Source organism: Neofelis nebulosa, chromosome 3 (genome assembly GCF_028018385.1).
Source record: "Neofelis nebulosa isolate mNeoNeb1 chromosome 3, mNeoNeb1.pri, whole genome shotgun sequence".
Taxonomy (NCBI): domain Eukaryota; kingdom Metazoa; phylum Chordata; class Mammalia; order Carnivora; family Felidae; genus Neofelis; species Neofelis nebulosa.
In genome coordinates this window covers 148,008,594-148,024,187 of record NC_080784.1, presented here as the reverse complement: position 1 = coordinate 148,024,187, position 15,594 = coordinate 148,008,594, and the positions used below count along the sequence as shown (strand labels likewise).

The 15,594-nt window shown below is 39.4% G+C and overlaps 1 protein-coding gene across 6 annotated transcripts in view; it reads right to left on the bottom strand.

Annotated features, from left to right (window-relative positions):
* Positions 1-15,264, bottom strand: part of LOC131507479 (cytochrome c oxidase assembly protein COX18, mitochondrial) — an 84,000-nt gene extending 68,736 nt beyond the window's left edge. For 2 of the 6 annotated variants that reach the window (XR_009259512.1, XR_009259513.1), the window contains exons 1-6: positions 14,747-15,262; positions 13,491-13,591; positions 10,851-11,014; positions 9,764-9,888; positions 7,891-7,998; positions 4,320-5,055 (exon numbers count right to left, since the gene is read on the bottom strand). Coding sequence is in view for 2 of the 6 variants with exons in the window: in XM_058722312.1 (XP_058578295.1) it covers positions 4,882-5,055; positions 7,891-7,998; positions 9,764-9,888; positions 10,851-11,014; positions 13,491-13,591; positions 14,747-15,088 (1,014 nt within the window). In the remaining 4 variants the exon portion in view is untranslated. Of the gene's footprint in view, positions 1-2,318; positions 5,056-7,890; positions 7,999-9,763; positions 9,889-10,850; positions 11,015-13,490; positions 13,592-14,746 lie in introns of those variants that run through there. The other 4 variants (XM_058722312.1, XM_058722313.1, XR_009259514.1 and 1 more) reach the window with 4 other exon arrangements.
* Positions 15,265-15,594: the final 330 nt, after the last annotated feature.

The following is a 15,594-nucleotide window of genomic DNA, read 5'->3' as shown; positions in this document are numbered from 1 at the left end:
AGCTTTTTAAACTTATTTTGCTTTTTGCAAGCTACGATACCATAAATCTTGAAATATATAAGATACTTATACCAACTTAATGTAATGTATTATTATACCAAGGTTTACAGGTTTAAGGTTTCCCCCAATTCAATTCAGAATACGTTTGTCATGTGGAGTACTAAAAAATGTACAAAACTGCTGTATCACTATACTATATGCCTGAAACCAATTGAACACTGTATGTTAATTATATTCAAATTAAAATTTAAAAGTATATGTATATGGGTACAGAAACACCTTAAGTAATAAAATAATTATATAAACAAAAAATCTGATCAACATTATGAAAAAACAAAACCTGATGAAAAACAAAGAATGCCCCCAATTAGCACTAGCTTGACCACAGTACCAGTTTTTCATTTTTTCAAAAGATTTTGAGAGAGTACCTTTGTACCTTTGTATTTCATATAATTAGCAAAGAATACATGTAAATTCAAAGTCTTTGGTTTTCTCTTTAAATTTTTTTTTAATGTTTATTTATTTTTGAAAGGGAGAGAGAGAGAGAGAGAGAGACAGAGTGTGAGCAGGGAAGGGGAGAAAGAGAGGGAGACACAGAATCCAAAGCAGGCTCCAGTCTGAGCTGTAAGCACAGAGCCCCACACGGGGCTCAAATTCACAAACCGTGAGATCACGACCTGAGCCGAAGTCAGACGTTCAACCGACTGAGCCACCCAGGTACCCCCAAAGTCTTTAGGTTTTGCCTGAAATGTTCATGAACGAAAATTCATACATATTATATATATGAATATATTAAAAATATATATGAGTATACTTATTTTACTTGTTTAAACACAGGTCCAAAATTTCAGAAATATCTATGGTTTTCATACTACACAAATTCAAATGTCCCAAAGCTAAATACTGATTTCATAAAATACAGAATATATAAAAAGAAAAGATAATAAAAATAATTAGAAAATATCAGTTATTACAACTTTAAACTATATATATCCATAAGGTTCATTCAGAACATTTTCTATAGATTCGCAGCATTTGCAGATAATCTTTGTTCTCCTAATCTTTGTTCACAAAAACAGACAAGTGTTGGTAATGATCTGTTATAACTACAGTCTCATGTTTTACATCACATTTGCATATTTAGCTTTAATACAGAAACCCAAATTCTTGCGCAGATTCACAGGTCATACTTGAAATTTAAAATTCTGCATTCTGTCATAACTGCACTTATCATCCCAGGAGAAAAACAAACTACATGCTTTAGTTTTTTTTCTAGGATCTGAGTTCCTACTGCTTTCAGGGCTTACTCTGGTATTGAGGCAATTTAACAGGTTGAGTCTCAAAAAAAAAAAAAAGGTGGGGGGATTCTTGGGATCCTCAGAGGAGAAACCTATGAAGACACACGGAATGAATGAAGCATACATGCACAACAGAGAAATTACTAAGGTTTATGTGGGCCCTCATTTTCCCACTTTTTCTTAGAAACTACAATTTCCCCAATATAGTCTAGAACTAGCTGTACCTCTTCTGAGAGGAGGTAGGGTTTGGTCTTCAGCTCTTGAGCACGTTTAAATGTACCTAGAAAGGTTTGCTCTCCATCATCTCCTGGGTTATCTGTGAAGGTGGCAATCAAGGATTTTGCCTTTAACTTAAGTGAGCCTCCTCTTCCCACCTATGTCATCTGGCCAAGACACGACTGTTCGGGTTTTCTCTTACAGAGGTTCCAGGGAAAACTAATTTAGTTATTTTGGTATGACAGTTCCATCTCCTAACATACTCCTGAGCTCCAGTATCATCATGGTATAATATAAACAGATCCAGGACTTCTTTCCTAACTCTTGGGCTGAGTCATACCCAGAAAAAAAAGTGAATCTGGGTGAGAGACAAAAACAAGGCCCACCTGAAACAAACAAACAAACAAACAAAAAGACTGACTTCCAGAAATGAGGAAGGGTAACACACACAAATAGATTATGCTCTCCATCTGAAAAGACAGAAAGATTTCCTGAACTCTGCAGTGTCCAGGACAGAGCTCTGCCAGTCCCTCAGCGGCAGAGGACAGAGAAGCATCCAACAGGAAGTTGTCAAGGGATCTTAACAGCATGTGTGTCCTCTGTGTGCATCCAGTACCCACCTCCCCTGACATCAGGCTCTGGAAACACTCCAGACTATGACAAACTGCTGGGGAAGTAAGAGCAAAGACCACAGATGAAATTTTCTGAACTAGGACTTGCTATTTACTAACAACTCTGCCTAGAGAAAGAAATGAGAGGAATATTTACCAGCCTGAAGTCAGGTGACTGATTCAACTCTGTTCATAATGTATCAGTTTTCTTTATTCATGAGTATTTTCCAAGATCCCAGCTACCTCCAACCCTATCAGAAATTATTCTGAGATCTGGGAGAAATATTCTTAAATAAATTTACATACATTGTAACAGCAATTCAAGAAGTCTGAAAATGGGAGAGCAATAGGAAATTATATCTATATGAAAAAAGATGTTAAGTATATATTTAGAAATCAAGAGGAATCAGAGTAAACAAGGAAAAGCATGCTCATGAAAGCAGATTCACCTACTGGAAAAGGGAGTTACAGCATTCCTTTATTTCTTACTTTCAGAAAGTGACAACTTCTTAGAGTAAGATGGGGAAAGAGGGCTGAATTCCTTCACCCCATTATGAGAAAAATGTATGTATCAGTACACAATGATACACATGGCAAGAGTCAACTTGTTCCAATATTTCAAACTCCCTTTCCTCTTTTTGCTATAATACAACTACCATACCCATTTCTGCCTCTGCTTCCTTGATTGCACATTACAGAAAGTCAATTCTTGTTATATTCTACAAAGTTACCACAAAAACTGACTTAGTGAACATAAACCATTGCTCCAAGAGAAAAAAAAGGGTCATGTTCCCGCAAGCCTCTTGTCACATTTTTGTCAACTCGATAAAATATATTGCTCATTCATTAACAGTAAACTTATGGCCAAAGCACCATAATTCATGCCTGAACGAAGTTTATTTAATGTAGGTATTTTCCCCTTAAGGAACATCACAGCATTCTTGTGCTTGGGAAAACCAGCTAGCACTTCATTGATTGACTGACTTGTTTTTAAATATCTATTTATTTTTGAGAGAGGTGAGGGAGGGAGGGAGGGAGGGAGGGAGAGGGAAAGAGAGAGGGAGAGAGGGAGAGAGCGCGAGCATACAAGATGGGGAGGGGCAGAGAGAGAGGGAGACAAGAGGATCTGAAACAGGCTCCTGCTAACCGCAGAGAGCCTGACATGGGGCTCGACCTCATGAACTGCGAGATCATGACCTGAGCAAAAGTCAGACGCTTAACCGACTGAGCCACCCAGGCGCCCCTAGACAGCACTTCAGTATGACAACACTTGGAGGCCATTTTAAATAGCGAAATCACCAACAAAAAGCACAAAAATGAGAAAAAACATAGCACTAAATAGACCAAGTAAAGGACACTTGGTTATATAGTATGAAAGCTGAAACAAGAAGGCACAGTGTTGCCTTATTTGACCTAGCTGGGAACATGTACCTCGAATGACTCAATTTTTTTGCCACTCTGTGGCATCAAAAGCATTGTACTGATTTGAGAGTCACAAATAAATTTTAGCGAGTAGGCAAATTGGCAAATACAAAATCTGTGAATAATGAGGACTGACTGTACATATGTTTCAATTCCTTCACTATGATTAGAAAGACAGTTCCATCAATAGGGCAGTCACAACCCAGGACTGGGAAGTCAAGAAAAGAAAAACAGATCCTAAATGCTACCTCTAAATTCTCAATTAGGTGGCAACCAAAATGGCTAAGATGTAATAGACATTATTTAAGAAAGAATTGATTTTGCTTTAGTTTTTACTTTATTGTAAAACATGAGATGGGATGGCAGGGCATCTCGGATTGTATTCGTATTCCAACTTAATGAAAACTTACAATTTATCACCTTCCTAAGTAACTGTCAAATTATTCCACAATTAGTTTTATCATCTTTTCAAATCAAACAACTGGATCTACCATTTATATTACCTGTTAATTTCACCTATATGTCTACCATAATAAACCCATTAGAGTACTTAATCTTCCAAATAAAAAAGTTTATAAAATCACATCCACAATAGGTAGCCACCATTTCAGTTTTCTTCCTTTGACTAAATAAACTGAATGCTTAAGATTTTCCACTCTGGGCTCTAGCAATACTTAGTGCTGTACTCTATTCCAGACGTCTTAAATTATAGAAAAAGGAATGTACCCGTTTCGTATTTTTTCAGAGCAGGTCTTAAGGCAAGATCACCTACCATATTAGGTACTTTCTTGTATGGACTACTCTACTGCATGTATCTTAAGTCCATTTGTTAAAAGTCACACATTAACTCATCATTGTATGTTCCATGAGAATAAGAGTTCTCAACCAGGAAATCACCAGAGCCTTGGTGTGGGGCAGAGGGGTTGTCAATGAAGGCCCCCATACTGTGAGTTCCAGGATTTGTCTGAAAAGAAAACCATAGCTTTAGCAGATGTGCAAACGGGTCTATGATCCTCCACACCACCAAAATTTTAAGAATCACCTCACTGGATTCTCTTACTTTAAAAAACTTTAATGTATGAGATTGGTCAGTGTAATTTAACATCATGCAGTATCTAATCCTGTTTTCCAAAGTTTTGGCACCTCTAGCAAGTTGTAATTTTATAAGCAGAACCAGACACTTTGATTCTACTTTTGTATTATATCTTAACCCACAGTACTTCACACAATTCATGATTTTAAATAAAGACAAATTAAATCACATCTGAATTTCTAAACTTAAATGTAGTGTGACAGTTATACTTCCAATTGTTTCAAAATTACTGGAAAGCCTCTCATGTTCTTGAAATGAACTTGGCATAAAAGGCAGCAAAGAGGTCCTTATAAGGAGTGTCTGAATCTGACTTGGTCAATGGTATTCGGCAAAGTCGGCGAAACCTAGGAGAACGCAGCAGCAAGTTCTGTGAAAGGCCCATGAAGCTGGAGCACAACCAGTAGAGGACAATGGACTGTAAAGAGAAGAAAGGACGTGAATGTTAGTGCTTCTCCATTCTCCAAGAACACTGACGTCCAGAGACAGACAGGCAATAAAAAAGGAAAATTACAATCTCTGTAAATAGCAGTGCACCAGACTGAGCAAGACCTGTAGCGGCTATTAGATACCTGTCATGAATCTAGTAAGTAAGAAAGGAGGCTGAAAGGACCAAAAAGTGAAAAGAAAGCAAAAGGAGAGGTATTCATGATAGAAAGTGGGTGACAGAGAGCATCTCCCAGGCAGAGATTCAAGACAGATGTCACCTCCCTTCTTTGGCAATACAGCACACTTTTCCCCCAACAAGAGTCCTGACAAGCTGCTGTACTGGAGGTAGGGTATTGTGGGGCACAGCCATTCAGGCTCCCTGGATCCCATTTCCCTCCACACAGTGACCTATCGTCTATAATGTCCCCAGTAATCAGTTTCTTAGTCAGGAATGTAGCATCTTAGCCTTTGTCAGAGACAGTCTCTCTTCCACTTTCTCTTGTACTTCCATCCAGGGTGACTTATTTAGGTCAAGGACTAAGTTCTGTAGCCTCTCAAAATATTCCCATAAATACATCCCTGTTCCAAACTTTTCTTTGGCATCAGAATGTGATCAGGCTCCAGGGGCATGACCCCATGGTGGTTTAGTCCAGGTCCCGGAGTAGAACTGCCTGAATCTGAATTCCATTTATTTGACTTTGGGGAAGTTATTTTCCTTCTGTTTCAGTTTCCTCATCTATAAAATGGGAACTGAACTATACCTACTTCAGAAGGTTGCTGGGGGGGAAAAATGTGATAACTTACAGAGACTGCTAAGCACAGTAGGTGACCTACCTGCCTTTGTTCCAAAGTAAATTCTTAGGGGCAGAAAGTAATACATCCTCAAAGGAGATTAGCATAGTAGTTATGAGCAGGAGCCAAACTGCCTGGATGTGCCTTAGATACTTAAGAGATGTTAAGTATCACTTAATAAATGAGTGACCTTGGGTGAGTTACTTACCCCCTCTGTGCCCGTTTCCTCATCACTAAAGTGGAGATTATAATGGCACCCACTTCAGTGCACACTGGATGAATTATATGAGCTAAAATATGTAAGCCATTTAAAACAGTGCCTGGCACAAGGTCAATATCAAATAAATACTGGCCATCATCATCATCTGAACTTACCCAGGACACAAAAACTACCCTGAAATTGCCTACTAAGAATAATTCTTCCTTAGTAATAAACTTCTCTTTTTTAGCTGGGTATACTGCTATCTTAAAAAAAAAAAAAAAAAAAAAAAGACTACTTGCCAGCCTCTTCTGCAATTAGGTTATGACCCATGTAAGTCAGACGTAAGCACAAGTGTTGGGTGTGACTTCTGGCAAGGCTCCTTAAAGAGGATAACTGCACTTGAAGCACCCTTTTACCAATCCTGCAAGATAAGCTCCAGCAGCCATCATGACCATCCCGTGGCCTTACAGATAGAAATTACAGGCTGTGGATGATGGAACACAGGGAGAGAAGGCGGATGGGTTTCTCCTATCTTCACGCAGCTGCTATACCAGCTCTACCCCAAAACTGCCTAACTCTGAATTTCCTATATTGGAGAGAATAAACTTTTGGGTACTTAAGACATTGCTTTGTAGATCTGTCACCCATTTCAAACCCAATCCCTCACGGAAAACTCACTGCTCCTATCTTATTTGACCAGGGAGTTTCCTTAGTTATAACTGGTATTATTTTCCCCCAGAAATGCGATGACTCTGTACTATTCTATTTTCACAGGGTATTTTACAACATTACTATTACATGAAAAGTACCATAATAAGCACTTGTTGCTATTTCATTACTTCTCACAGACATTACGATGTCTATTTTAGAAATGTGGAGACTTACTTATTTTACACAGGATTAGTGACAGTATTATGGCCAAGGGACAGCTTTAAAAATACATTTTTGATGCTAAAAACATACCGGTTCAGATTCTTAGGATAATGAAGTACTTTCATATATGCAGATATAACTTTATATACCACCAACAAATGACTTCTACTTCATGGTCTATGTGTTGGCCCTCAGCAAAGACAGAGATAATGCCAAATACAGCTTTTGCCCTCTTTGCACTAAAGTTTCATTGGGAAATAAACAAAGGCTGAAAATAGGAAATAACTGCAAACGTTAACTATTTTTTTCCATTTCTATCAGAGTGTAATGACATGTAAATGGGGACAGATGTACCTATCCCACTGAATTTTTATGAGGTTAAGCGATATTATATATGAGCCATTATGGACTCAGCATGAAGTTTTGTTTCTTTTTTAAGAGCTAAATTCCTTGGCCCAGTCTATGTAGACAGAAGGAATTCAATATTTCAACTAATTAAACAGAGCAAATACTATGTTCACAGCGCTGTGTAAGACAGAAAAAAAAAAGAAAAAAAAAAGAAACAGAGTTGACAGCTAACTCACCTTCACACAGAGGAAGATTAACCAACCCAAGAAATATTCGAGTGTCACTTGGTGATAGATTAATTACTACAGAAACCTGGAAACCAGTAAGGGACTTAGTCAAATGAAGCTCAATAGAAGAGGCTGAATCCTGGGGCACCTGGATGGCTCAATCAGTTAAGTGTAAGACTTGGGCTCAGGTCATGATCTCATGGTTCATGAGTTCGAGCCCTATGTGGAGCTCTCTGCTGTCGGAGCAGAGCCCATTTCAGATCTCTCTTCCTCTCTCTCAAAAATAACTAAACATTAAAAAAAAAGAGGCAGAATCCTAGCCAGTGTAAGCTATGCACAGAGAGGATTTAGCACACTACCCACAATGCCGGTGCTTACTCACTGAAGGTACTGTCGCAGCAACTGGAATCATCAACACTGACACTGCACGAACGAAGTACGTAATATACGTCTGAAAACGAGACATTCCAGTTTTTTGCAGAGCAAAAATCTGAGAGAGTAGAATATAAACACACACAATGAGTATTAAGCATATTAAATTAGACAAGCTTTAAAATACAACCTGATTTTTGACTGACCTCCACCTACATATATTTTAATAGAAGCAAAAAAGTTAAAAATAAAACACTGATAAATGTATATGGTTGATCATCTGTGTTTTTTTTTTCTAAAGATCGTAAGACTGAAAGTCCTTTCAAGATAGGTACTATGTATGAATCACTACCCTTGTTTTGGCACCTACATACAGTGCCTGGCATAAAGAAGGAACTTAATAGGTACTTCAAAGGTTTGTAATCTGGCTCCATGTAATAAGGGGAGAACCAGGCTAGGAAAAGCAGTTATGATTTATGAATTACTTAAGAGGCAGCATAGTGTAATAACTGCGAACACAGAATCTACATCCAAACTGTCTAGACTCATGTGAACAGCCCTGCATTTAGTGGTTATGTAACTTTGTACAAGTTACTTAACCTTTCTGTACCTCACTTTCTCTAACTTAAAACAGGGGTATATTAGTAGCTACATCACAGGATTATTCTAAGAATTAAATAAGTTAATTCATGTAAATTGCTTACAACAGTGCCTGCCACATGGTGTATATTAAGTAAGAATAAATTTTCTTGGGGTGTCTGGGTGTCTCAGTTGGTTGAGCATCCGACTCATGACTTCAGCTCAGGTCATGGTCCCAGGGTCATGAGATCATTGCATTGGGCTCCGCATGGAGCGTTGAGCCTGCATAAGACTCTCTTTTCTCCCTCTGTCCCTCTCCCCGGTTCGCACTCTCCCTCCCTCTCTCTAAAATTAAAAAAATAAAAAATAAGTTTTTTTAAACTTATATATACCGGGTCATTCGTCACTAAAAGGAAAGACTAAGGATTGACATTAATTCACTGTGACCTTGTGTTTACCACTTCTTTCGTTCTAACAAATATTCACTAAGTACCAACCACATTCATAGGATTGTGCTAGGTGATCTTAGGAAAACACTTAGACTACACATGGAGTCTTTTCTCAAGAAATTTTAACCCAAGACATTAGAGTACCATCATTTTAGGATGGTATTTTAGATTCCCCAAACAGAGACCAGTGACAGGTCTGTGAGATCTCAACTGAAGTTCTAAAGATCATTTCTAAGGTTTGTTCCAGTTCAAAGAGACTATGTCCTACTCAAAGTCTGAGAACAGCTCCTCATACAACTAAAAGCTTGCTTTCCCTAAACTGCTGAGTAACACAGCATGGGATAAAGGTGAGACATAGTTGACAATTCATATTTTGTATATCTGTATTTTTCCACTCCATCATATAAAGCTAAGTTCTAACTTTTCTAGGGTCATACAGCTAAAAAATGACAATCAGATATGGTGTTTCCTGCTTACAAATTTACATTTTAAATATATACACAAATTGCCAACCTACTGGAAGAATAAAACCAGATTGATAAGCATCTTAATTACTCTCTTTACCAAAAACTAATCACAAAATTGTATGTATTAGATTCAGATCATTGTAAAGGTGAAAGAGACTTTGGAAGTGTTCTAATTCAGCTCTTCCATTTTAATTATAAGCATGTGGCCCCCCAGAGAGATTAAGGAACTGGCTTAAAACAGACAGAGTTTGCCAATGTCTGATCTATGACCAGAAACCAAGGAATCTCAATTCTAGCTCAGAGCTATCACCAACAATTCAAATGGTGCAACAGCAACAAAAATCTCAATGATTCCAATGGCAAACAAATCTCATTTAAAACCACTGACCTCCACTATTAGTAAATTGATGACACCAACAGAGATAGGCAGAATCCAAGTGGAATCTAGTGCAGTGAGGTCATGAAACCACAGGATCCCATCATTAGCCAACTGTTCCTGAACAGAAAAACCTGCTAAAACAGTTTCATAAATAAAACATAGCAGGAAGAAATACACAAGACATAAGTAGTCTAATTCAAATAAGGGGTCTTTCACACTGAAGACATGTATTGCTTTCATTCATTTTCATTCCACAACATAAACTAGTCCTTCCTGTGCTGAGAAAGCTCTCTGTAGCAAACAGTTGTAGGAGCATAGAGTAGCAGCACTCTTTCAGACTTGTGTTTGTATAATTATTTGTCCATAGGCTACTTTCTTTCTGTTCAGATTACTTTCTGGTTAGAAATGCCTTTAAATGAAAGTAAAAAATACATGCTTTCATTATACGGTTTCTTAATTAATGTTTACATTCATAACTGTGAAAACTTTTCTGATCTCTTAATTTTATAAACAGAAGAAATTCTTGGCCAGAAAACGTAAGCATGGAATTATAACACTAAATTTATTATGACTTCCATGAAGAAGTACAGTTGACCCTTAAACAACTAAGGGCTTAGAGGTGCCGACCCTCCAAGCAGCTGAAAATCTGTGTATAACTTTTGGCTCTCCAAGAACTTAACTACTGAAAGCCTATTGTTGTCTGGAAGCCTTACCTATAACCCAAGTATCATATACTGAATTCTTACAATAAAGCTAGAGAAAAGAAAACGTTATTAAGAAAATCATAATGAAAAGAAAATACATCTATGGTGCCATACTGTAAAAAACCCACCTATAAGTGGATCTGCCCAGTTCAAACCTGTGTTGTTCAAGGGTCAACTCTATTACTATTGTCCTTTCTATATTCATTTGTTTTCTCAACATGGCTAGTTAGCTAATACGTGATATTTTAAAACCTATACCCTTGTAAGAAAGATGGTGACAATATACTAATTATAAAAAGTATAGGGATTTTTCACATTTTGTTTTTGTTTTTTGAGTACAAAAACATTGTTAGAGAACTTATTTGGGGGAAAGAGACTTCTATAATAACTACCTTCTGAATGTGTTGCTCCTGTGCTAAAATTCCGGAGGGCAATGGACATGAAGACCCACATTGGAAACTGAATCCAGACCAACACAGTGGCTTTGAAAGGGTGGCAGTTGTCCCGAACATACAGCTCTGAAACAAGCCTCCGCATATTCTTTAGATAAGTGAGTCTAGTTTGAAGGAAGAGGGAAAAAAAGGGAAAGGAGAAAATGTCATTTGACTAACAGTGCTTCATACCCATAGTACAAACATACCCATGTTGTGGTTATTAGCTTAAGTTTTGTGCAGGATTTTTAGTTCTCATAGGCTATATTAAGGGATTGCCTAACAAAAGGCAAATAAGGCCTTTTACTGAAAATTCTCTAGCAATGTACACAAATTATATAACAATCTGATAAATCTGACATTGTCGGATTATAAGCTTTGTCTCTGATGGTCTTTGGCCAATTAGGTTTTAACAAGTGAAATTTCACTACTGACATGGTCTGACCAGTCTGTACCAGAAATTCTAAAGGTGAAAGCACATTTAACTAAAATCCCTCCATTCCAGGCAAGCTCAATTACTTGATCTCTGAATATACCTTTTATAGCAATGTGCTTCTGTAATATGTAACAGGTTCTTGACCTGTTAAAATGGTCTCCATTCTTCAATCCTTTTTCTTTTTAATTTTTTATTAACGTTTATTTATTATTGAGAGACAGAGAGACAGAGCATGAACATGGGAGGGGCAGAGAGAGGAGACACAGAATCCAAGGCAGGCTCCAGGTTCTGAGCTGTCAGCACACAGCCTGACGCAGGGCTCAAATTCACAAACTGAGATCATGACCCGAGCCGAAGTCGGATGTGTAACTGACTGAGCCGCCCAGGTGCCCCTCAATTCTTTCATGAAGATTTTCTTCATGTTTCTCTGTTAATCCTATTAGTTATTCCTGCTCTTGCCTTAAGTCCCACTTTCTAGATCAAAGTCTCCTTGAAGGTCAACTGTTGGGTCTTACTCATCTCTAATTCTCTTGTAGCAGGTTTTTGTACAAGGTAGACATTTAATACGCTTGAAGGTAACACAATTATAGTGTAGCATTACATTAAGACAGTACACAGATATCCCAGGCTTTGTAATTTAGACTCTGCCTATGGTTTGAACTTTATTTTTTGTTACTCTTTTACACACACCTATATATTCTGGTGCCTAAATGACATAGGCTATCCAATATATCAGACTTCTACATCAGCATGCTTTTGGAAGTCATTAAATCATCTTCGTGGACAGTCCACTTACCTGGCTATCCACCTGACAAACTCACTTTTACCCTTCAAGACTCAGTTCCATTGAAAATGCAGGAAACCCTCAGATGTGTCTTTCTAGAAAGTCATCTATCTGTGTGAGGATGTATCTGGAAAATCATTCTGCCAGTACTGCATAAGCAAGGTATCAGGCTTGTCTAGGCTGCATTTATAACTCAGATAAGCAGCTATGAATCTGTTATTTTGGCCTAGATTTGTTGTCCTTAGATTTCTCTGATCAATAAAACTTAAACACTGTTAAGTTTATCAAGTAAAGATATTAAGCTACCACAATGATTTTTTTAAATGTCAGGTCTTTCTGTGGCACCTGGGTGGCTCAGTCGGTTGAACATCTGGCTCTTGATTTCAATTCAAGTCATGACCCCAGGGTTGCAGGATCCAGTCCCGAGTCAGACTCTGCACTGCGTGTGGAGCCTGCTTGAGACTCTCTCTCTCCCTCTGCCCCTCTCCCCTGCTTGCTCTCTCTCTCTCTGAAATAAAAATAAATGGTCTTTCCAAATTTTCAACACTAAGTGAAGAGGGAAGCAATTTCATGTTGAAAATAGTAGGCAAATGTCTACCCATATAGGTAAAAATATATGAACAACCATATATACATCATATACTCATAATAAAAACCCTTATTTTTCTCATTGCTGTGAACCGGTGAACACTTAGTCTAGTAAAGACCAGAATTTGACTAAGTAGCAACTTAGGCTGACTGAAGCAGGACTTAGAAGTTCCCAGTGGCTGAGTGCAGGCATAGAATTGCAGCCCATTCAAGCACTTTCTAAGGGCTAAGAGCCCAGGCAGACAACTACACAGGGTAACCACAGTGGACAGACAGCACCTTGGCTATCTAATTTCTTCTAACCTGGCATTCACACATTCACATTTTCTACCTCCCCCTTCTTGTGGGTTATTGTCTGCTGTACCTTCTTTCCAAAACAGTCAAGTGTATAAATATTCTGTATCATTTGCTGACTAAACTTCCAACAGACTGGCACGGTACCTTCATCCTGTGAAGCCTTCCCTGACTTTCCATGATGACCGAACTTGTACATAACCTTTTTTATAATTGTTATGTCATTATTTGATTATCGGTCTTTTTCAGAAGGCTGGAGTCCCTCAAGAAGGAACTTGCTCTTTGTTTCTCTACTTCTTGCTTTCAGTCCACTATATAAAACTGTCATACCACACAAACACATTAAAATATTAAAGAGTGAAAGAACTACTTTGCTGCTACAGCTACAGAATACTCAAACCTCTAATTAACATAATCACAGACACAATTTGGGGATGTATGTAAGTGTATGTATATATATACATACACATGTAGGTCTATATGCACAGAATTAGCTCACCTTGCAGCTCTTTTGGACCATTTCAACTGATTTGCACGAACTGCAATTTCTTGGTTAAGATGCCTTGCAATGTTTTTTATTTCTGGCTGCAAATTTTCCACCTAGCTAAAGAAAACGTAGAATTTGTTATGAGCACATAAAGGATCTTATCCATAACCACTCATAATATTCCTCTAACTCACTCAGAAATGTGGTTTACTGATCATCTCAAGAAAATTTAAGTCTAAGCAGGAGATGTTAATTTGCTTAAGAAATCTTCAGTTACAACCAAATTTCAAATTCCAGCTCATACTCTTAGCCATGCGATTTCAGGCAAGTTACTTAAGCTGTAAAACCCTGTTTCCTCGTAATATAAAATGTTTAACAACACCTACCTCACAGAATTATTATAAGGATTAAATAAGAACTGAATCCTAGAATGTTTCACCCCTGGATTTTCCAATAATGTAAACTGAGAAAACAGAAATCTATTAATTAAGAGTCTTTAATACGCTCTGTGACAGCGACAGAGCCACAAAAAGTTTGTATTTATTTCTGTTCTGTGTTAATTCTGTACAGCACGTCACTGTCTTAATGGTGATAATTTCCTTTGTTTCCGGGTCTCCACATCCTCAATAATTATTTGAAAACACGTTAAGACATTATTTTTGAAGTTTCCCATTTGAATAATATTTTGCTCTCAAAGCACTTTAACCTACAGTATTTGATTTGATATCATAACACTGTGAAGTAGGCCAGGAAGGCATTACTACCTGATTCCACAGAAAAAATAACGAAACACTGAAGGTCAAGTGGCTGCGACTAACCCGAGTTGTAGACAGCACGGCCTGAATAAGGAATCAAGTTTGCAAATCGCTAGTTTAGTAGTTGTTTTCAATAAGGTGAACTGGAATACTCGGAGACAAAAGATGCTGCAGGCATACAGGCTACTACAACCTTTAAGACGGCAAATTTACAGGTTTCTCCACACAACTTCTTCTGCTAATTCTTTTACTTCTCTCATTCTCTAGCAGCAAGCAGCAGCAACCACTTGGGCTTGGAGCACAAACCCAGCAGGGTAAACGACATGACAAGTACACATATCACCAGACATCTCTCAATTCCATATCCAGTGCTAGTTAAATTTCTTAGCAAAGAAGGCGGTCACGATGATTTACATTAAGCACTCCGGCGGCAGCCAGGGATTTTAAGCCCCCGGTAGACGTCTACCACCCTTCACCGCCGAAGCTGATGCGCAGGGTGCAGGTGGCCCTCACCTTGGCCAGGATGTAGTGCTGGTAGGCGGCCAGGGGTAGAGTGACGGCGCCGCGCAGAGCCACGGTGGTGAGGCCGATGCAGGCCCACCAGGGCAGACCCGTGGCGGTGTGCACGCCGAGTAGCACCTCCTCCGCGCCTTGCACCGGCGCCGACGTGGCCAGGGCCTCGTACCAGCTGCCAGGGCCGCCAGAGCCCACTGCAGAGACTGACGCCACGGCCCAAGCGGGCAGAGCAGAGTGCTTAATGCCGCCCGTCGAGGTTGGCGCAAGAGGCGGGACCCGGACTCCTAACTGCAGTGCAGGCAGCGGCCGCAGCCACCTACCGCCAAGCCGGCACAGCATGTGGGCGCCGGGGCTGAGCTAAAACACGGGCATCAGAGGTTAGAATCGGGCTACGATCCGCGGCACCTAGACCGCCAAGCGCACGCGCCGGAAACCCAAGGCGAAAAACGGGCGCTCGCTGCACTACTATTGACCTTCCCGTTCAAGCCAGTGACGTCTTGCGTCGCACTGGGGATGACGCAGGAGGTAGGAAAGTCCCGCCTTTCCCACGCGGCACCGGGCAGGCCTCCTGCGCAGACACAAAACTTTCCCGCTGCTGGCTTGGAGCGCCTCAGACGCTGGACCGGAATTGTAGAGCCGGGGGCGGGGCCTGCTGCCCTGGGCGGGACCGGGCTGTCTCTCGGCGCCCTCGCCTTTTAAGTCGGTGTAAGGCGTGAGCCTTTCCATTCCTTTACACTTTAGCAGGTTTTTTGTGTTTGTTTGTTTGTTTGTTTGTTTTTTAACGTTTATTCACTTTTTTGAGAGACAGAGTGCGAGCAGGGCAGGGGCAGAGAGAGAGGGGTACA